The following is a 21,866-nucleotide window of genomic DNA, read 5'->3' as shown; positions in this document are numbered from 1 at the left end:
TTGTGTGTGTGTAGATAATGCCAAAGGCTACACTGTTATCTTAGAGGAATGTTTGTGTCTGGGGATTTGTACTCACCCTGCCAATAACAAATCTTCCCTGGAGTTTCTGAAACATTAATTATAGTTTTGTAACACGCAAGTTTTGCAACCAGCTCAAGGTAATTCCCTACAACACAAACCTCTGGCAGAAACAAATGAATGCTGATGTGAAAACTGACAGTTGCTTAGACATGAATGTTCAAGACTTTGTAATGTTTGTTATTATAAATAAAATGTGTCTCACTGTTCTTGCCAGCCCGCCTGACTCCATACACTTTTCAACACACTAGCACCTGGGAAGAACCATTTCCCCTAGCTAAAAGCAAGCACCAACAACCCCAAGCAGGCTAAGAATTAAATGTAAGGTCTCACATGCAGCTGGACATCGCTTAAGAGTATTTCATCCAGGGGCTTCCCTCTCTGAGGTGCCACCAGCAGGTCCCACCAATGTTCCCTGCTCAGGCCTCAGCGCCTCCCATGTGCAGAGGGCTGCTCTGTACATCATCTCCTTAGATCCACACCTTTTGTCTTTTCCACATTAAATCACAGAATTCCAGACTGGTTTGGGTTGGAAGGGACCTTAAAGCTCTTCCTGTTCCATGCCCCTGCCATGGACAGGGACACCTTCCACTAGACCCGGTTGCTCCAAAACCTGTCCAGCCTTGGACACTTCCAGAGACGCGGATTCCACAACCTTTACAAAACAAGCCTAAAGAGACAAATTTAAACTTTAAAAGGAAAACAAAGAGGAGGAAGATTTTTTACTTCCAGATTTGTCAAATAACCACATTGGACTAAAAATAAGAAAAGGAATGTGATTTTTAGGTCATGCTGGAAGACATAAACTCTTCTTACAGTGTTTTGTGTCTCTGCTGTCTTGAGGAAGGGACCCAGCCACTCCAGGGCTGTCTCTCCTCCTTGGCCATCTGCAGGATGGAGCTAAATTTCCATTTGCATTACATTTCTTAATTATCACAATCCTGCAAATTACCACAGCTTTTCTGCAAGCTACAACTTGTTTGGGACTGTGACTGCTCTTAGTAAATTGTGTAACAAATGTCAGCTCTCTTACTAGATACAACTTAGAGGTTTTCATAGACATGTGCTACAATTACAGGTAACAGTTGCAATTTTGAAAATGTTTTCTTTTTGTGACTCCCTTTGTCCTTTTGCTCATTTTTGGAAACTGGCTATCGCCTCCAAAAGGAGAAAAGTGATGACACTGATTCAGAAATCGAGGATGTGAAGCTACATGTGTCAGTTAGAAAAAAAAGATTTTTTTTTGCCCATGATGACAAAGAAAGAAATTAATATGTAACTAGATGAGAAACAAATGCAGTATGAGCAATGCTGTACAGCTGGTATTGGGGGTAGATGGTTAAAATGTCAGTTCATGGGAAGACAGCCTCAAGAAATACTGTTTATTTATCATGATAGGAGTGTGCATACCCACACCTGGATACAAAATGCCTCACAGCATCCCAGAGTATTTGGGGGTGGAAAAGAGCTCCTGAGGTCATCTGGTCCAGCCTCAAGCTGGGCCAGCTAAAGCTGGCTGCTCAGAAAATCCAGACTACTTTTGAACCCCTCCAAGGATGGAGACTCCACAGCCTCCCTGGGCAACCTGTGCCAGCGTGTGGTTACCGTCACAGGGAAAAAGTATTTCCTGATGTGTATCAGTGCGTGCCCATGGCCTCCAGTCCTGGCACTGGGCACCACTGGGAAGAACCTGGCTCTGTCCTCTTTGCACCCTCCCTGCAGGTACTTGCAGACATTGATGAGCCCTCCCTGAGTCTGCTCTTCCATAGGATGGACAGCCCCAGCTCTCTCAGCCTGTCCTTACAGGGGAGGTGCTTCAACCACTTCATCATCTCCATGGCAGCTCGCTGGACTCCCTCCAGTATGTCCATGTCTCTCTTATGCTGAGGAGCCCAGAACTGGACATGGGTGGAGAACAAACAATATCCACCACCCTCTCCTCATCCTCTGAACTTGCCATAGAATTGGTTTGGCTTGGAAAGGGCCTTAAAAGTTCATCCTGTTCCAGGCCCTGCCATGTGCAGGGACACTTTCCACTGTTCCAGGTTGTTCCAAGCCCTGTGTCCAACCTGGCCTTGGACACTTCCAGGAATGGGGAAGCCACAGCTTCTCTGGGCAACCTGTCCCAAGGCCTCACTACCCTCACAGGGAAGAATGTCTGCCTAACCTCTAATCTAAATCTACCATTCTAGTAATTCCGATGCAGAAGGCATCAAGTTATCAGGGATGGAAGCCCTTTGTAACTTGTGCTGACAGATCCCAGACATCTCCTTGTCCTCGGTGTGTTTGGAAACGACTCCAGGTGTTATTGGCTCCGTTGCCTTCCCAGGGATCAGTGTGAGGCTCACCAGCCTGGAGCTCCACACATCTTTGCTCTCGCTTTTATGGGAGATCAGTGGGTCGATCAGTGTAATTGTGAGCAAACTGCATCACGGTGGGTGTGGGACACAGCGAGGAAGGAGTTGAAGACACGGAGCGGGGACTGCAGCGGGAGCTGTTCTCGGGGGAGGTTTTGGTGAGGAAACCCAAGAACAGCGGGAGCGCGGGGCCCCGGCGGCATGAGAGGGCGGCGGGTCCAGGCCGGGCCCGTGGGCGCCTCTGCCAGGAGCCTCCCGGAGGGGGAGCGGCAGCGGGGCCCCGGGGTGGCGAGTCTCTGGGAAGGGAAGGGAAGGGCGGGCGGTTCCGCCGCGCCCGGCCCGCCCCGGCCCGCCCCCGGCCCCGCCCGCCGCCGCCGCCGCCATGTTGCGGCCGTTGGTGCCCGGTGCGGGGTGAGGCCGCGCGGGCCCGGCGGGCCCAGAGGAGCCGCCTGCGTGGGTGAGTCCTGCCCGCCCGCCCGGGTCCGGCCGCGCCGGGCCCGCCCCTCCCGCTGCCCTCCGCCCTCCCGCGCTCCCTCCTTCCCGCCGGCCCCGCGGCCGGGCGGTGCTGCCGCCCCGCGGGCAGGGCGGGCGGCCCCGCCGCCGGCGCACCGAGCCCTGCGCGCCCGTACCGGCTCTTCCGGCCCGCAGGCCGCCACCTCTCCCCATTCCTCGGCTCCCGGCCCCGGCTCTGCTGCGGTGCCCGCGGCGGCCCGGCCCGGCCCAGCCCGGTCCAGCCCGGCCCGGCTCGGCCCGGCCCGGCCCGGCGGTGCCGGGACAAACTAAGTTCGGCGGGCGGCCCACGTGTGGCGGGGCCGGGCCGGGCCGGGCCGGGCCGGGCTCGGCTGTCAGCGCGGGGGGCGGCGGGTCCGGCCTTTGTCTCGGGTGGGGACGGCGTGGGCCGGGGGTGGTGTGTGTGGGTGAGCGTCTCTGTGTGTAGGGGTGCCACGGGCCGGACGAGTCCCCAGCCCAGCGGCCCCGTTCGCACCGAGAACCGCACCGGGCTCATGAAACTTTCACGGGTGTTACAGCCCCCGGTCCCGCCTGCCACTGAGCCGCCCTCTGGTGTAGTCCTCCGCCAGCTGCGGCTGCCCCGTGCCTTCCCCGCAGCCCTGACAGCCCCTGCGCGGCCGCTTCCCCCATCCCTTGCTCTCCCCGCGCTTCCCGGCGCCTGCTATTCCTGCCTTCCCAAGGGATTCCCGTGGCATGCAGTCTCTTCATCCCCTCCCGGAGACACCAGCGCCGTGTGAGCAACCCTTGGCAGATGTTTTCCCTTGTACGCTGTTGTTTTGCAGAATTATCAATATTTAGTAATGGCAATGTATGTGATCAATCCCCACAGCAGGGGATTGGCGCTAGATGGTCATCAAGGTCCCTTCCACCCCAAGCCGTTCTATGATTAATTTTCTTGGTGTAACTGGGAAATTATGCTTTCATGCTTCACTGTTAAGTGGCAATCTCAAACCTCCTTCCTGGTTTGAAAGCTGCAGAGCATCTACTTCCGATCTCCAAAAGCCCCTGGGAATAGCACTGCTAGCAGAAGGTTTGTGTGGAGTGGGTGCAGGATGCGGGTCCTGTGGTGCCTCTCCTTGACTTTGAAGCTAATCCATAGCACAAGGCTCTGGGATTTCACATCCTTCCCCAGGGTTTTTTTGGATGGCTTGGAGCCTTCTAGGTTTCCTGAGCCCTGAAGAAATGTGCTATAGTGGGGCTGAGTTTGCACACTGAAATATACTCTTTACTTCATAAATCCTTCTTTGCTGATTTTATTCACCTCTTCTACTGCTTTGCAAATCTCAGCCTCCACATTTTCGTTGCATCCCAAGCTTGGGTTCTCAGTCCTTTGCACAAGAATGATGGAGTAAGGACAAAGTTCTTTATTTTCAGCTTTCCTCACAAGCTAGTTTACATAATTTCCCTTAGTATCTCTTTCCTGTTTGTTATCTGTGATGAGAGATAAACAGTGTTAAGTCAAAAGTTTAAATTTATGTTAATTAAAAATCACTTCTGTCGATAAAGTGCTTATTCTCTAGAATCTGGGTCAAAACTTGCTTTATTATGAGAAGCTGTAGCTTTGGGTTTGACAAGCTTAAGATGCAATTTTGTGGATAAATACTTGGGTAGAGACTTGTGCCCTCATGATTGCAAAGACAGTAAATTCGCATTTTATAAGACTCAAAGATGAACACCAATGCTTTCTGAAAAAGCAAGGTTTCTCCCAAGAAAAAGATCTTTTGAGATGCTGCAGATACCTGGGATTTATTTTGTCTTGCATTTTAAAACACAGGTGCAGAGAGGTGTTCCAGAGTGGGAAGGGGAAGGTCAAGAGTGATTGGCAGGCTCATTTTTCTCTGTACGATACTCAAGCATGCCAGGTTATGGAATGAAGTGTCTTCCTTTCCAAAGGATTTGTGTGCCAGAAATTTTGGTGCCTAGCTCTCTCCCAGCTGGCACAAGGTTTCCCACCCAAAGGAATGGGAAGTTTCAGGTCCGTGCCTTTGCCAACTGCAGTAATCTGTGTTGTTTCCAAAGTCCTTATCAAGTGCTGGGGATGTGGAGTGTATGGATAATTTGGGCTTCCAGGAACTTCATGCCCAGCTGCACTTCCTTGAGGGACATGATCATAAATTATTGCATAGCCCTCTGTGCATCTTCATATTTAGGGTTTAATTTAAGAACGAGTGTAAGCTCAGCCACAGCAAGCTGCTCTTAGACCAAGTAAATCTCTGCAGAGTGTTTTGCAGTAGATTAACCAAAGCAGCACCTCTGGGACTTGTCTGAAGGAGTGGCTGAGCTGAAGCTCAAAGACCACTGTGTCCCTGTGCTCCACTCTGAAGTGATTTCTCCTGGCCCAGGAGTTGTTCCCCATTCCAGCAGCCTGGCCAGAAGGGTTGGGCTTTGTTTGGTTTGAGCGTGATGCTTGACAAACTTCTAAACCCAACTGTCAGTAATGACAGCAGCCTTAAAGCAGGGCCCTTTTGGGAAGGCATCAGATGGCTTCTCTCTCTCCCTCTGCCTTGTCCTCCTCTCTGCCTGCACCTCTGCTCCCAGTTCTTCTCCATTGTCCTGGAGTCCTGCCACCCTCTCAGTCTCCCTCTCTTGCTGCTGGCTTTGGCAGCGTTACTGCAGCCCAAATTGAGTGTGGCAGGACTTACCTTGCCTGTGGGTGCTCCTTGCCAAGCAGGAACTGGTGTCCTGCTAGTTCTGTTGACATGCTTTGGGTTTTTTTCCCCTCCCCTACATACAGCATGCACCAGCTCACATAAATTTGAGGTTTGAATAAAACATATTAAAAGAATGGCTCATTAAATATTTGTGAAGTCTCTATATTGTACCAACTTGAAAATATTTTGGTTTAACAGTGGAAATCCGGTATCTCTGACAGAAGTGAACACAAATGTTCTAGTAATTCTGAGCTGTCAGTTTTCATGCATCTCATCAGAGCTTGATTATTCCTGCTGTAGGTTGCTGTGTTGAGTGTTCCAAGTCCCCACTTCCTTTCTGAAGAGCTTAGAAAGAGAGAGCTGGCTGGGAACATGATTTCTTCTTACGATTTGGATATGGATCTTTATTCTATCTTTGGGTGGTTTTGCTTCACGTGTTTACCTAATTAAGGATTGCCCCTGTTTCAAATAACACTTCTTGGAGCTGTTGTATTGAAATATTTACTGAAGATTTCTATTATCTAAATTCCTCAGGGTAGGGAGCCATCTCACTTTTCAGGCCTGTGTCTCTTGGGCCAGCTGTTTGCCCCTGCCTTTCTTCCTTGAGGAAGGACTGAGTTCTTCAGATGTGACAATCTGTTGAGGAATAAGCAGCAATTGCTGCCTATTATCTCTACAAAAACCCCAGCCAAGCAAAAAAGCCCCTCTGCTAATGTACTTCAGAGTCTTGTGTTGATGATGGCTGGCTTTGGATTAGTAATGCACCTGACAGTTCAAAAAGATGTCCCCTGCATGAGCTCAGTGTCGTTTCAAAGGTCATGCTTGTACCAGCTCTGTTCTCGGGGATCCCGGATAAGGGGATGCTTGCTGTCTCCCACCATGCTGCTTGAAGCACCTCCGAGGAGCAGCTCTGCCCACATCCCGGGCTTTGGGCAGCTGTGATTTTTGTAACAGAAGATGTTGATGCACATGAATCTTACAAAGGTTGTCCGTGGGGGGAATGTACTTGACAAAGTATTTCTTCTGCTTTTAATTTTAGCTTTCATCATGGGGGACATGAAAACCCCCGACTTTGATGACCTCTTGGCTGCTTTTGACATCCCTGATCCGACTAGCCTGGATGCTAAGGAGACCATTCCATCAGCTGGGGAGGAGAGTGAGAATCACCTGAAGTCGTCAGGAATGTGCATCGATGAGAGTGTGTCCTTATCCCACTCTCTGCCTCCCTCTGATGCGCCTGTTGTGAGTGTGATAGTGAAGAACACAAGTCGCCAGGAGTCTTTTGAGGCAGAAAAGGAGGGGAATCACCTTGGACCTGGTCTGTTACACAATGGGTTTCGTGGCTCTGATCTGCCAGCCGAGGCTCATGCTTTAGTCCATAATTATGGCAAGTTTGAGTCAACTTTTATTAATGGCGATAGCTCAAGAGGTTACTCTGATAAACTGGACCAGTGCAAGTCAGAGCCTTTGCCAACATTTAGTCAGTTTAGCCCCATTTCCAGCCCTGAACCAGAGGATGCATTCAAAGAGAACAGTATTGGGGATAAACCCAAACATGCCCAAACTCCCTATTTTCCACCGCCTTCAATATATATACCAACAGGGGCTTCAGTCCTAGATCATCTTAGGAAGGTGCCAGAGCCCGAATTAAGCATGTTTGATCAGTACTGTAAAAAGGAACAGAAGATGGAAATCCACTGCCAGCCAGAGAATAGGCTGGAAATGAGCAGGAGAGAGCAAGACAAAGCAGTGGAGAGGTTTGCGGAGTCAAGCAAGGACTTGGTAGATACCAACAGCTTTCTTGGAGAAGGCTTGGTGTTTGGAGACCTCCCTCACAATAATTTAGGAGACTGCAAGGGGTCTGTGCCTGAGCTAAACATGTCTTCGTCAATACCACCTCGGCAGAGGCTAAAGCCAACTCATTCCAAGTTGTCGTCCTGCGTGGCAGCGTTAGTAGCTCTTCAGGCCAAAAAGGTTGCATGTATTCCAAAAGGCGATCAGCCAAATTTTACCAAGGAACCTGGTCCTTTTAAAGACGGGATGAAGGGAAGTCCAAAAATGCCCAAGTCACCAAAGAGTCCCCGAAGCCCCTTGGAGGCGGTGAGGAAGGCCAGCAAGCAGCCTGAGAGTCCTCGGAGCGTGTGCAGTGACAGCAGTGGGAAAGGCTCTCCTTCCATGGCAGCTGGCTCTCCACCAGCTATTCCCAAAGTTAGAATAAAGACTATCAAGACATCTTCCGGTGAAATTAAAAGGACTGTAACTAGAATTTTGCCAGAAAACGATGAATTGGGCAAATCTTCAGAAGAGTCACCTGCAGAAACCTCTTCTGCCGAAGAGTTTATCAAGTCTTTCCCATCCCCTGATACTAGTGCAGTTATGGAAAGTGAGGCTGGCAGGAATTCAACCAAAAACGGGGCTGCTGTGGCTATCCAGCTGTCAAATGTAACGAGTCCTTACTCAGACAGTATGAAAATGGATATTGCAAGCAGCACGTGTACCGTGTCCTTATCTCCACTGCCAAACTGTGGCAGCGGTGCCATAAAAGTGGGGGTCAAGAGGCAGCAGCAGGGTACTGTGACGCAGCCATCCAACACGACCACCTCCAGTCTTCTTCCCAAAGCTGTGCACTTGGCAAATCTCAACTTGGTCCCCCACAGTGTTGCCGCTTCTGTTACAGCGAAGACATCGGCACAGAGGCGAAACCAGCCTCAAGTGACACAGATGTCAGTGCCGCTGGTGCACCAAGTCAAGAAAGCTGCTCCTGTTGTCATGGAGGCATTCCATAAAGTGCTACACAGTGCCAATCCAGTGCCGATATATACTCCGAACCTTAGCCCCCCGCCTGACACTAGTATTAATTTACCTGCTTCTGGGTATTGTTGCCTGGAATGTGGGGACTCATTTGCCTTAGAGAAAAGCCTGACTCAACACTATAGTAGGCGAAGCGTTCACATTGAAGTCATGTGCACTCAGTGTTCAACTATGCTCCTTTTTTTTAATAAGTGTAGCTTGCTTAAACATGCACGAGATCATAAGAGCAAAGGGTTTATCATGCAGTGTTCTCAGCTGCTCATGAAACCAATTTCCATAGACCAAATGTTTTCACCTTCTCCTACAAGCTCTTCAGTCTCTCCATCTCCTCAGACTTTGCTCTCATCCTCTCCTCCACCTAAGTCCACTGCTGCTTCAGGAGGCGGGGTAGGGATTTCTGCGAACACTCAGCCAGCCTTGCCTCTCTACACGGACCCTCAGAGGCTAATCCGTCATGGACTTAAGTGTTTGGAGTGTAACAAGCAGGAGCAGGATTACGCTTCTTTAGCAGCTCATTACCAGAGGACCTCAGAAGATAATGAGAGACTGGTAAGTCATCATTTTAATGTTATTAGTTAAATCTCTCTGAGTTTAAAGAGATTGTCCTCAAGGGGAAAAGTAGGCATGGTGGTGGCAAATGAGTTGCTCTGCCTAAAAAAGTGCTTGTGGGGAGGATTTGGAATGCACATGAGCCCAGACGCGTGTGCGTGAAGAGACGTTTGGTGGTGTTTGCTTGCCCTCTTTTTGCCCCTTGCCAGTAAAAAGAGCAGAGTAAGGAGACTATGGAGGTCCTCGAGCATCAAAGAAAGGTGCTGGAGATGAAAGATTGCTTGGATGAGGTGTGCAAGAAAGCCGTAGGGGTGGATCTGTGGAGCGTTTCCTGAAACAGGTTTTTGTGCTGTAAGCATGGCTGGAGGAGATCTGGTACAGTTTAATGTTGCCTTTGTTGGAACTGGTGCCAGAACCTTCTGTGTAACACGTCAGGTGCTATCGTTGCTGTTGGCGTGGTCATGTGTGTATTGGACAGGCCTGCTGTGGTATGTGGGGTGGGAGGGTGGTTCTGGTTTTTTTTCCCTTTGGGTGGTACAGGGTGAGAGGGTACCATGATTGTGTAGGGGGGTTCAAGATCCTTGTTAGTGGCTTCCTGCCTTCCTCCTGTGCTGCCCTGCTCAGGTCTCCACTGCCTTTATGGACCTGGTTGGAATCCCCTTAAATTAAACTCCAGATTAGGTTTCTCCTGATGAAGAGAAGAAGATGATTATTGTTGTATACCAGGACCATACACTTTGTTTGTGGCTTTTATTTTGGAAGACACAGTTCGTCTTAAGTGTTAACCAACCTGCAGTTGAAGAGGAGGAGGACTCCTTTCTCCTTATCTCTTTGGATGAGGTGAAAGCTTTCCAGGTCGGTATGGTGGCCAGCAGAGCTGGCTCCCGGTGCAAGGGCTTCACAAAATAGGACTCCATGCCATCATTTGGGAAGATGACCACATCTCTGCCATGGCTGTCAGAGCACCTGCACTCTCCAGAGCCTCCCTGTGCTGCTTGAATGGCTTGCAGGAGTATTGAGGTTGCTGTGGTCCCATTTAGATGCTTTGTTATCTTAAATTCATCAGCCACAAAACAAAAAAAAATAGATTATGGCTGAATGGTTTTGATGTCATAAAAAATGGCGAGGCCAGAAGGAATCAGTGTGGCCATGTAATCAGGTTTCTTGCCCGAGGCAGGCCAGTGAGCACTGCGCTCTGTCAACACCTGAACTTATTTTTCAACTCTAATGCATTTTTAGGAAATGTCAGCAGTCTGGCATTAAAAATTCCAGGAGAAGGGATACAGTGGCTGCTCCAAAGTGAGTTAAAATGTTAATCAGTGGCATTAAAAACGTACTTCCTATTTCTGTTGTGGGATTATCAATTCAAGAGCTCCTTAAAGAGGAAAAGAATATGTGATAGTAAGTATTTTTAGCTTCTAATCAAATAATTTATTCTGCAACTTAACCAAGAATAGAGTTTAAGCCTCTCACTTCAGGTAGTTCTGCTAGATGTGAGATTATTTTTGCAGTGTATTTCTGAAGAGAAGCATTGAAAAAAGAGGCTACCTTTGAGCTTCTGAAACCAGTTCCTCCATTTGATCTTCCCATGCTTATAGTCCATGGGATGCGTGCAGTGCTCTGGGAGTCCTTTTCCACTGTATCTGCTGTCCTCCAGGCTGCCTGGTGCTCCATGCTGTTCCCAGAACATCTGCTTCAATAAAGTTGCTACATTTCTAAGGAAATAAGCATTTGTGCCCCATGCCTGTAATTGTATGTCTGGATTTAGCAGTAGCTGATGGAAACCATCCCGCTGCCTTTTACCAGAGCCCAGGTGTTTGGTGTCACTGGGCTGAGAGGTAAAAGGATGTGTGAAATTCAGTGGTCTCATAGGGGTCCCTGGTTCTCTGAGCAGTCCAAAGGAAAAAAGGTAGGGATGACCTTCACATCACATGTCCCACAGGGATAACACAGCGTAGCTCCCAGCAGTATCAAGGTCTGAGAAGCTGAAGGTTTTGCATATAGGGTATTAATGAATGTAATACTATTAATCATGGTGTGAGAAGGTTGCAGGTGAAGCTGTTGGAATGTGTGTCATAAACTCCTGGAATAGGAGAACATGGCCAGCCCTTTCTGAGATGATACCCTGACTCTGCATTAAGTTAATTCCTTGGGTTGTTCTTTCTATTTTGGTCAGAAAAAAGAGAAATGTTGGTATGAGCAGGAGAGGATCAAGTGTCTGATTTTAGAAACACTTTCTTACATGGTTTCTGTCTCCAGATTTGTGCCAGGACACCTGTGTTTTGGGGCAGTGGTGAAAATTGGATGTAGAGAAATTCTTCCCTGTGATGGGATGAGGCCCTGGCATGGGGTGTGCAGAGAAGCTGTGGCTGCCCCATCCCCATAAATGTCCAAGGCCAGGTTGGATGGGGCTTGGAGCATTCTGGTCTAGTGGAAGGTGTCCCTGCCCCTGGCACGGGGTGGAACGAGATGATGATCTTCATGCTCCCTTCCAACCCAAACCAGTCTGGGATTCTCTGATTCTCTGAAATTGCGTTGCTAAAGAAGGCATTGATGTAACACCTGTAGTGAACATATTTAGGTGCCCCTAGTAGTGGTTCAAAACCACTGTGTCCACAGGGCAGAAGGTGTTGATTTACATACTGGTACATCTAATTAAAACCACAGTCCACACCAGTCGTCATGCTTGATCCACAGCATGCTGCAGTGGTGGGACAATCTGTCAGAATGCAGAAGTAGTATTAATTGTTGTGGGCAAGCTTGGCTGTGAACCACATCCCTAGATCTCAAGAGACTAACTGTCTAGAGTTTGATCATAATTTTGTGCATTTGAGCAAAAACTGTGTATTTCTTCCTCCATACCTGATGTCTTTCTCACTGATTTGAAATGTTGGTTTGGAAGTGGTGGTATGGGATGCAATTGTCATAGTTTCCTAAAATAGCAAAAAACTGCACTCTGATAATTTGGAAATTTTTTGTATTTTTAAATTTCTTACTGAATCCCAGAATTCAGGCACAAACTCTTTGCCATGCCTCATTGAGAAACTAGGAAGTACTGATGCTTTTCACATAAAGGCATGGCTTAATTTATGCCTTCTAAGGAGCTTCAAGAAGTAGCAGGGCAGGTCCCCATTGTATTATGGCCAAAAGCTTTTAATCTGTGACTATTCAGATGCTTGGTACCAGATTGTCCCTAAAAATGAGAATTCTTGGAGAGGGTAGATGAATATAATAGAATATAATAGAAAGAGCAACTTCAGCTGAAGGGAAAGGGTAAAAGCAATTTATCTGCAGCACCTGGGTTTGTACTAGAAGGTGGAAACCTGTGGAAAATAAGCCAGGTGATTTTTGATCAATATTCTTGGAAGCTTTTCTGTTAAATGACACCAAATCTGGATGTACATCCAGTGTGACCATAACCTGAGAAACCAAACAGGCTTTGCAGTGCTCAGTTATGGTGCTTTTAACCCAAAAGCTGTTTTGGACATGGCTTTGGTGTGGCACCTTGCTAAGAAGGAAGGGTTGATCCAGGTTGTTGGAGAAAAGAAATAGCAGGAAAGAAACTTGTTTTTCGGTACGATGTTTTCGGTTACCCAGGAGCTGAAGCACGAGCACCCTGCGATAAGAGGCAGGAATGATTGGATTGGAGAGGGGGAAGAGCCTAAGTTGGCTCTGCTCCATGAGAAAACTCATCCTGTGTTGATACTTACGACTTGTCACTTTAATTGGAATTTCTTACCATGACTTTGTGAATTACTCTGACATTTTCAGGTTTCTCAGAGCTGCTTGAAAGGGGATTGTTGGGTTTTCTCTTTCTTCTAGATGGTGGCTTGGGAAATACCTGGTGTTACATTCCTACATGGCTGCGGGTAAATCCCACATTAATAGGACGGATAAAGGGTAAATGACCTTCACAGGTGTGGCCAAAATGAGAATGACATGGGTGGGTCACAGTTCTGTTGCAGGAAGGAAGGAAGATAGGGATGTGGTCTGGACAGCAGGGAAAGGAGGAGATTTGGAGTAAGTGGGAGGAAGAGAGGGGGACGATGATGTGGCTGAGAAGGTGCTGTGGTTTTCTAAAGGAAAGACCTTTAGAAAAATGATTGAGAGCTTGACCTTAATGTTGTATTTTAAACATGTACATGATTGCAGTTGCTCGGAGTACAGCAGGGAAATCCTACCTGGTTTATTTTGGTACAGAATATTTGTAGGCAGTTCCTCCCAGCTGAATACCATGGTGGGATGGGATCTCCATGGCTTGCAGGAAAGATACAGGCTTGAATAATCCATTTCAGAAACAGAAAGAACTGGATTTATTAGATGTATGTTTTGAGTGGATCACCTTAATGGATCACAGTGACTTTGCCTTTTTTTGGCAACTAGTGAGGCCAATTCTGCAATTTTTGCTTGTGAATTAAGTTGCTCAATGCACCTGTGTACTGCATTTCCATTGCTGAACTGCAAGAAGGAAGCAGTATGGGAATTTGAATAGCTGGGAGGTTGGATTTTGTTCAAACCTCTATGTAGGCATTATGCTTGTCCAGATGTTGAAGAGGTGGTACCAGATGTTTTGTGTAACTTCAGGTCCATTTGGTCTGATACAGTGGTGTGTTCTAGAGCAAGATGTTTTTGGAGGGGTGGAAAGCTGTAGTTTATGCCAAATTAATCTTTATTTCTGGAATAGAAAAATGAGTGTATCCTCATCTCCTTGATGTTCAGTGAGATGGTTGTTACAGTGCTGCATGGAGAATGGATGTACTGGAGAAGTTGGATTATGAGGTTGGAGCTGAATCAGGTAAAATCCAGGAAATAACTGCAACTGGGATCAGGTTTTTGTGAGATCTCCTCATGGATGGTTTTGGGTACCTCTGGAGTTAATATTTGTGTTAAGGAGACCTTGGAGGATGACTGTGTAAAAAAATTTGCTGAACCGAACTAACAAAGTAAGAAGTCATGGAAAGTGGGGAGTATTTTACAGGAGGATCTAGATGATCTTGAAGACTGGGTAGGAATAGTATGAAAAGCAACCAAAGGCAGAATTTTTGGTCTTGAGAAGTCCTTGAATGACTGAGGTGACACAACTGTGCAGGAGACTTGCGTCAATCTGCAGCACCCGTCAGGGCTGTGGTAATGCTCCCTCTTGCTAGAAATAACCGAGCTGGAAAGAAGTGTATTGTTTTGTTTATCAGGGTAGACTGGAATAAGTGAGGAAAGAATGACCAGAAATGGAAATATGATCTCTTAAGGGGAAATTAAAACACCTTTATGAGTTTAGCTTGGCAAAGGCCTGGTAAGTGAGGGTGGGTCTACTTCAGCACTGAAGCAGACAAAGGATTAAGGTGGGTATAGTGGCACTTTTTTACCCACCAGAAACGAAATCTGCCTATAGGAAGTATTTCCTGTTCTCACAGGAATTGCTCTGGGCAGTTCATCAGCATCAGACAGTTTTTTGTAGCCTTTTCAGGGCTCAAATTACAGGAGAGGAACAAAGCCCATGCAGCTCCTGGTGCCTGCATTTAGGATGTGCTTTTCATTAGTGTCGTCTGTATTCACTCTCACCCTGTATCTGGTGCGAGGTTTGTAGAAAGGAGCTTTTAAATTTAGGGACAATAATGATGCAAGAACAGACTGAAATAGATTTACATAGAAAATTAGAGGATGGTCTGTAATCATCAGAGGAATGACTTCTGGAAGAGCTTTGCAGCAGAAGTAACGGAACAAAAGACACAAACTGGTTTTGAGACGGAGCTTATTTGTTTTCTTGGCAGGGACAGACCAGTGCACAATAACATGTTCAAGAATTAAAAGTACTTCCTTACCCTCTTGGGTACAATTGTCCATCTGCTGGTAACCAGAGATGTTTAATCCTTTTTTCTTTTCCTTTCTTTTTTGACTTGACCACCCAAAATCCACCAAGGTAGCTAACAACTCGAATGAAGTACAAAATATAAACTCAGGACCTCTGAATTTTCTTGAGCCTTTATGCTTTTGTCCTCCTAACTCTTTTTCTTGTTCTTTTATCTTTTTTTTTGTCCAATAAGAATTTTTCGGTGAGTTGTGACGTGTCCTGTTTACATACCACCTACACTGGAGTTACTTAAAAGCAATTTTTTTGCTGCTTTTTCTTCTTCCTTCCTCCTCTTAAATCAATGCTTTATAATTTATTGGCTAAAACTTGCCAGGAGCTAGTCGGACCACATGCCGCCCTGGTAATTTCCCAGCGGCAAAAAAAGAAAGGCAGCAGCTGTATTTTTCCTATTTGTCTCTTCCTTCCCCCTCCAAGTTCATGTTTTAATTTAGAAAACAAGAGGGTTGAAAATCAGCAAAAAATTCCCTTGGCCCCATAAAGCACTGTTTTCTCCCTGTCCCAAACCAAGAATGATTAATGCAGTCCTTAGGTACTAGCAAGGATGGATTTTGTTTTATATGGAAATTTTCCCTGTGGATTTTGTAGAAGCAAAGGGATATGGAAGATGTTACGATGAAAGCATGTTGGGGTAATGGAGCTCCAGGCAGAGATTGCTGGGAGTGAAGACAAAGAGATGAGTGGCAGGATAGCAGAGCCTGCACCCAAGGCCGAACCAGAGCATCAGGATGAGGAGGAGAGGCTGGTGAGGAAGAAAAGCCAGGGTGCGGCTCCGTGGTCTGCTTAAATCAGTGTGTGATCTGTTGCCATGAGGCAACAATCCACCCTCTTCTCCTTCACCACCCATGCCTGGCCCTGGTGGTCCTGCAGCCCCTGGGGGACTGAGAGCAGCTGGAGGGAAGGGGATAAAGAGCAGGGCTGGGAACTAGGGGCCAGGACATGGCTGAGAGTGACGAGGAGGAGACAGCTGGAGGGAGACAGGAGGGCTGTCCTGGGTAGGATGGAAGTGGTGTTCGCTGGGACTAAAAGGAAGAGTCTTGCTCCTGCATTTTTCTTCCAGCTGAGAATATCAGAAGTGACTGCAGAGCTCTGGGGGTGACAGGCAGGGGAATGAGAGCCCAGGTAGTAGTGATGGTCTGCTCAATCCTGCTGTGAGGAGAAGGTGCCCTCTGAAGTGTCTAATGCTGATGCAAACACCACGGGCAATAAACGCAGTCTCCAATCCAGAGAAGCCGTGGCTGCTGCATCCCTGGAAGTGTTCAAGGCCAGATTGGACGGGGCTTGGAGCAACCTGATCTAGTGGAAGGTGTCCCTGCCCATGGCAGGGGGTGGAATGAATGATGACCATTCTGTGATCCTGTGATCTATGTGCAGGACTCTGGTCATGTTGACATCACAGGAAAGAGATGGGATGTATTGCATGACTGGAGTGTTGTGATGAAGGGACACAGGATTTCTGGGAAGGACAGGCCAGGAAAACAAGAAATTGGGGTGCAAGGTGAGAAGAAAAAGGCAGAGCTGGGAGGCTGTGAGATGGTCATCACGGGTGGGCAGGAATCAACCCTGCAGGGTGGAGGAAAGAGCAGAAGCCTTTAACATCACCATTGTAAGAAAAGAGAGGGAACGTGTGCCGCGTAGCACATGGGGTCACACTGGTGACTTGAAACTGTGTGTGTGAAAACTCATTTAATCCACTAAGTGATCATTTCAGCAAGTGGGAGTTCCGATTTCTAGTTGGAACCAGGTGCCTACTCAGCCTTACTCCTCACATTCTTCTCCTGCCCCATCATGGAGTCCTTCCCATGGGAGACAGTCCTTCACGAACAGCTTCAGCATAAGTCCTTTCCACAGGCTGCAGTTCTTCAGGATCTGCTCTGGGATGAATCCTTTCTATGGGGTGCAGTCCTTCAGGAACAGGCTGGAAGAGCATGGGCCTCCCATGGGGTCACAGGTCCTGCCAGAAAACCTGCTCCAGTGAGGGCTCTCTCCATGGGCTGCAGTGTCCTCCAGGGCACATCCACTGTGGTCCTCCATGGATTGGAGGGGGACAACCTGTGTCACCATTGATTCATGATGGTACGCAGGGGAACCTGCTCTGGCATCTGGGCTGTTTCTCTCACATCTTCTCACTCCCCTCTCCCAGCTGCTGCACAGCATCTTTTACCTTTTCCTTATCCCAGACGTGCTGCTCAAGAGTTTGGCCTTGGCCAGTGACAGATCCATCACAGAAGTCTGTCCAACATGGAGGAAACTTCTGGTGTCTTCTCACAGAGGCCACCCCTGCAGTACCTCCCTATCAAAACCTTGCCATGTAAACGCGGTACAGTGGGTCAAAAGAAAAGATGTGGAAACTGAAATTCTTGAAATTAAAGCTGAGATCATAAAGAGAGAAGAGCTACAGATTTAGAAAATTCAGAAGTAAGCTGGTTTGATGCAATGTTGTCTAAGATCTGTGATGCTAGTGGATTTTTCCATTGCAATTCCACTTTGCTTCTCTAAGCTGTCAAGTTTCTAGATTTACCCTGATGCTTTAACCAGGGATTTTTCCAGGTACCAAAAAAATGGATTTTGTGTTTATTTAACAGCCTTAGTTGCCAAAGATAAGTTTTTATTTGAGTGCCTTACTGAAGCTTAAGCATCGTTGCGTTGGGATGATGGAGATGTGTGTATAGGAGTTGGTCTTGGTGAAGGTCTGAGGAGGACACTGGATTTGGGAGTTAGTGAGGTTGAGGGATGCAAATACAAAAGGTCTAAGGGAGGAGGTGGCATGCAACAACGAGGCTGAGGATGAATAGATGTGAGGGGGGAGTGAGCTGAAGGTAGAAAAGAGGATGGATGGGAGAAGTTTGGGATTAAAGGGTGTCTCGTGATCATGTCCTTTGGCTGAAGGTCAGGCAGGCTCCCTCAGTGGCATTGGCTCCTTAGGCTGACAAAATAGGCAACTATAACCTAAGGAAATAACAATAGCTGCTCTGCTTGGGTATGGCAACAAAGGAGTGTTAATTAGGATAAAATCTCTACATTAGGACTGACCTTAACCTCTGTTTTGTCACTGAAACTTGAACGCACTGGTTTTAGGATATTAGTTTGGTTCTAGATTTTTCTTCTTCAAATGAATAATCTTGAGTTTCTGTTGAAGGGGTTTTTTTCATCCATTTATTGAACATGTTAATGCAATGATGCCTGTTCATTTAGAGAGAACCTGGGCAGGAGTATAGTTCAGTTATCACAGCAACAGCAGATTCAGTTCTCTGCTCACCGCTTCTCCTCACATTGGTAAAATGTTGTGTAGCAGTGCTGTAACCTGGATGGTTGAAAGAAGTCAAAAATAGCCCTCCAAGCATCTGGAGCTTGACTGTAGTGTGGCCCACAAACAGTGGGGGATGCGGGAGGGGGAGCACAGGGGGCAGAGATGAAGGTGTTGGGACCAGCTGTGCTCCCAGAGCCAGCACATCACAGCACTACAGTTAAAGCACCCCTGCTGAGGGTTGCGGGTTGCTGGCATTGATCCCAGCCAGGCAGTAAGGGAGAGCTAATGGGAAGTTAACCTTTAACTTTAAGTACTAATTGGTCACTATTTTTTTTTAATAGCAAGAGGATCCTGCTAATCTCTGTCCATGATCCCTTGGCTGCCCCTGCAGCTCTGCCTTAAGCAGGAAAATTATAGCTTGCAAAAGGCTGGATTTGGGAAGAACTGGGGCTGTTAGGGCACCACTGGTAGGGGATTTTTGGTTTGAATATATTAGGGGCAAGCATTCTTTAAAACATTAGCAGTCTGCAAATATAATTTCTGTTCCCCTATGGCTGTTTCACTTTGAGTCCTTAGTAATTTTGTTGTTGTTTTTTGGGGTCTGCTTTTTTTTTTTTTTTTTTTTTTTTTTTGGTTTGGTTTTGTTTAGAGATAATTTGGTTTGTGAATCTTTTCCTCTTTCCTTGCCCTGGTCCCATGCCATAGGGTTGGTGCCTAAGTGTTTTTAACTGAAGCTCCATGATGATCATGTGAAGGTGGACCCTTGTAGTCTGCCTTGGGGGCAGCTCTGAAGTAGGTGTGGACTTCATCACCATTACTTAACCCTGGAACAGCAAAGAGACTAAAATTGCTGGAATGTTTCTTTGCTCATGCTAAAGCCCTGTCCACAGGCACTGTCTGGGGCAAAACTGTGTGTTACTATAAATGCCCTGATTTGCAAACACCTCTATGGCCATAGGGTTGGGTTTAACAGACAAACTTTTTTTGAGTAGTAGTAGTTCAATCTTCACTGTATCTCAGTGAATATTTAATTTTTTTTTCCCTTTTGAAGAAGCTAACAAGTAAAAATGGGAATCAACTCAAGTATTCCAAAACCGGCTGAGCTTCTGAGCATTTGCCTGTGTGTGAATGTGACTTGTGGAAGAAAAGCCCAAATGAAATGTGTCAGGCAAACCAGAATTAAAGAAAACTTGTAATAAATAACTCTTGATTAAAGCATAGGCTATGGGAGTATAGGAAAAACACAGACATTACACAACTCAAAATCCTGTCCTGGTAACATGCTTTAGAAATAACTGACTAATGAATGTCTCAAATTGCTGCCAGACTTCTTTGAAAAGTCATGGAAAACTAGGAGAGAGATAAAAATGTGACATCTGGAACCGAGTTATAATTTCTCATACGAAGCAGAATAGTTGCAAAAGGAAAAACCACTCCGTGTCCAAGACTTAGTGTTTGGTGGGGAGCCCAGAGTGGCCACACATTGGCTCCTGACAAGTGCAGCAGCTCCTGGTGCAAAAGGAATGAGCAGAACCTCCTGTAATCCCCCTGGGCAGGATGTCTGGCCTCGTGTCTTCTGCAGGCATTGAGAAAAGGATGAGTGTGAGCATGAAGATACCAGTTATGTTTTTTTTCTCTTCCTGGAACCTTCCTCAGCTCTAGTATGTTCCTTGCTTGGTTCATTTTATTACCCTCAGCCCTACATGTTCTTTTTGCAGCCAGCCCTCGTGGTCAGCCCTTATCTGTAACGTGCTGAGCTACTGGGTTATGATCATCAGTTTGAAGAGCCCAAATGCCAGCAGAACTTCCTGGGGACCTTGCTTTGTCAGAGGACTGCTTGTTCTTCTCTTCTAACCACTTACTTATCCAAGCAAAGTCCTTCTCTTATGTGGTGGTACCTTAGTTTCCTCAAAATCCTGTAGTGAAGGATGTTGCAAAGCTGTTTGGGAAATCCAGGTATCCTGACCCATTGCAGCTCAGATCTTCCTAACCCATGTGGTTGTTGACTCCTCTGGAGAGCCCGGATAGCTCCATGTGGCCAGAAGGGAGAAGCTCCATTGACTTCTCCCAAGTTCAGAAGTCATGCTGCTTAACCATGACAGTTTCCTTACTCTTGCTCATTTATCCTTGTGTCTCATCACTCTTCTTTGTCTGTTTACTGCCCAACGTCTAGACTCTCCCACAAGACAATCTGAACTTGGAGCCTTGGGCTGGTGTTTGTCCCCCCTGTGGTGTGTGGTGTCAGTGTGGGAATCCTTCCAGCTCCTTCCGTGGTGTCTGCAGGAGCAATGAATTCATTTAGCCTCATCCTCACTGAGTCTTCTTTTTATTCCTATATCATGTGTCCACACTTTCTGGCAGTCTTCCTGCCAGGCCTGAAGTAGATAACTACAGTTTTGATGCCTCTTGCTCACAGTCCCCAAACTTTTCTGCCCTGTGTTAGCATGGTTTTGGTCCCTGTGGAGCCTTTCACATAACACAGGAGGTGACAGGAGCTCGCTGCTCCTCTGACATCCCCAGGCAGCAGCACCCTGGCATGTAGCTCATCAAATACTGAGTGATTTTGGCATATTTTAGATCCAGCACAGGAACACACAGAGTGGTGAAAATTCAGATTTTCAATGTGTGGTGATTGATTTTGGGAGCAGTGGGTATGACATGCGTGGGAGGAAGAGGTGAGCCTCAAACTGTCTTAAAATCCAAACTAAATTGGCTTTGACAAGGCAGGATCTGGAGAGAGGGTTTCTCACTGAGTTACAAGGGCAAAGGTGCTTTCAGCTTGTGGTTGTGCTGACTCTGCCTTAAATACTAGTTGAGATCACAGCAAGAAGAGTCCTGTTTTAACAATGCCAGGGAGATAAATTTTCCATTGCAAATCTCAAGCCAGTTAGAAAAAAACGTCTTAACCACAATAAAACTGCTTTTACTTATGACTTACTTATTACTTACTACTCTTACTTACTACGAATTTATTGCTAATTACTTACTTCTTGTAGCTCTTACTTGGGGATTTGAGTGCACTTTGGATAGTTAAGGGTCCTGCTCAACTCCTCGCAGAGAGATCCTGGGGGCTTTTCTATTTCCCATTTTCCCATTCCCATGCCTCATTAGCACTGTTTTTCTTTGCTGAAATTGGGGGACTTCTGCAGCATTTGAAATGCTCTTTGAGTTTCCTTTAATTGCAGATGGGTGTGTACATAGGGTCTCTCTACCACGTGGTTTTTCCACTCATTTCTCTCCTTCCTGGAGAAACCGTTTCTCCTCTAAACTTAAGTTGTGGCATGTCTTGGGTCAAGTGCCTGAAGCTTTTCATGTGTTTGGCAATTTCTGTGGTTTTCACTTTTGAATGCCTAATTTTTTATTCCCTTCCACCCCATGAACCTTTCAGGTTTGTCATAGCTTTGCATTTTATTATAAGTGATGCTTTCTCTTAGCTGCAGGGGTTTTGACAGCTCCCTGATGGATGTTATGTAGTGGAGCATCTCAGAGGTGCTGCATGAAATAGTAATGATATAGAAAAGGGAGTTGGCCATTAATTTTATGCTATTTTTTTTCAGATTTAGGGGCGTCTGTCCCATGTTTCTACCCTGGCTGCCAGCAGTGAAGTCCACAGAAATTATTTAATTAAATTACCTGATCTGATAATCCATAATTAGCTGCCTGCTGTTGTTCATTCTTAAGTTAGAGGAGTGATTTTGCTTGGGATTATTGTCGAAAGAGTTTTTGCTCCTGAGGGTCTCAGGGTGGGCTGGGGTCTGTTCCAGCTCTACTCCTGCTCAGGCATCCAGTACTGT

The 21,866-nt window shown here is 46.8% G+C and overlaps 1 protein-coding gene across 1 annotated transcript in view; it reads left to right on the top strand.

Moving 5' to 3' along the window:
- Positions 1 to 2,802: 2,802 nt before the first annotated feature.
- The window catches only part of ZNF592 (zinc finger protein 592), a 36,045-nt gene continuing 16,981 nt past the window's right edge, over positions 2,803 to 21,866 (top strand). Inside the window, exons 1-2 of the mRNA XM_048317848.1 lie at positions 2,803 to 2,892; positions 6,636 to 8,956. Of these exons, the coding sequence (XP_048173805.1) occupies positions 6,644 to 8,956 (2,313 nt within the window). The 5' untranslated portion in view covers positions 2,803 to 2,892; positions 6,636 to 6,643. The remainder of the gene's footprint in view (positions 2,893 to 6,635; positions 8,957 to 21,866) is intronic.

Source organism: Corvus hawaiiensis, chromosome 13, assembly GCF_020740725.1.
Source record: "Corvus hawaiiensis isolate bCorHaw1 chromosome 13, bCorHaw1.pri.cur, whole genome shotgun sequence".
Taxonomy (NCBI): Eukaryota; Metazoa; Chordata; class Aves; order Passeriformes; family Corvidae; genus Corvus; species Corvus hawaiiensis.
This window is presented reverse-complemented; position numbering and strand designations above follow the sequence as displayed.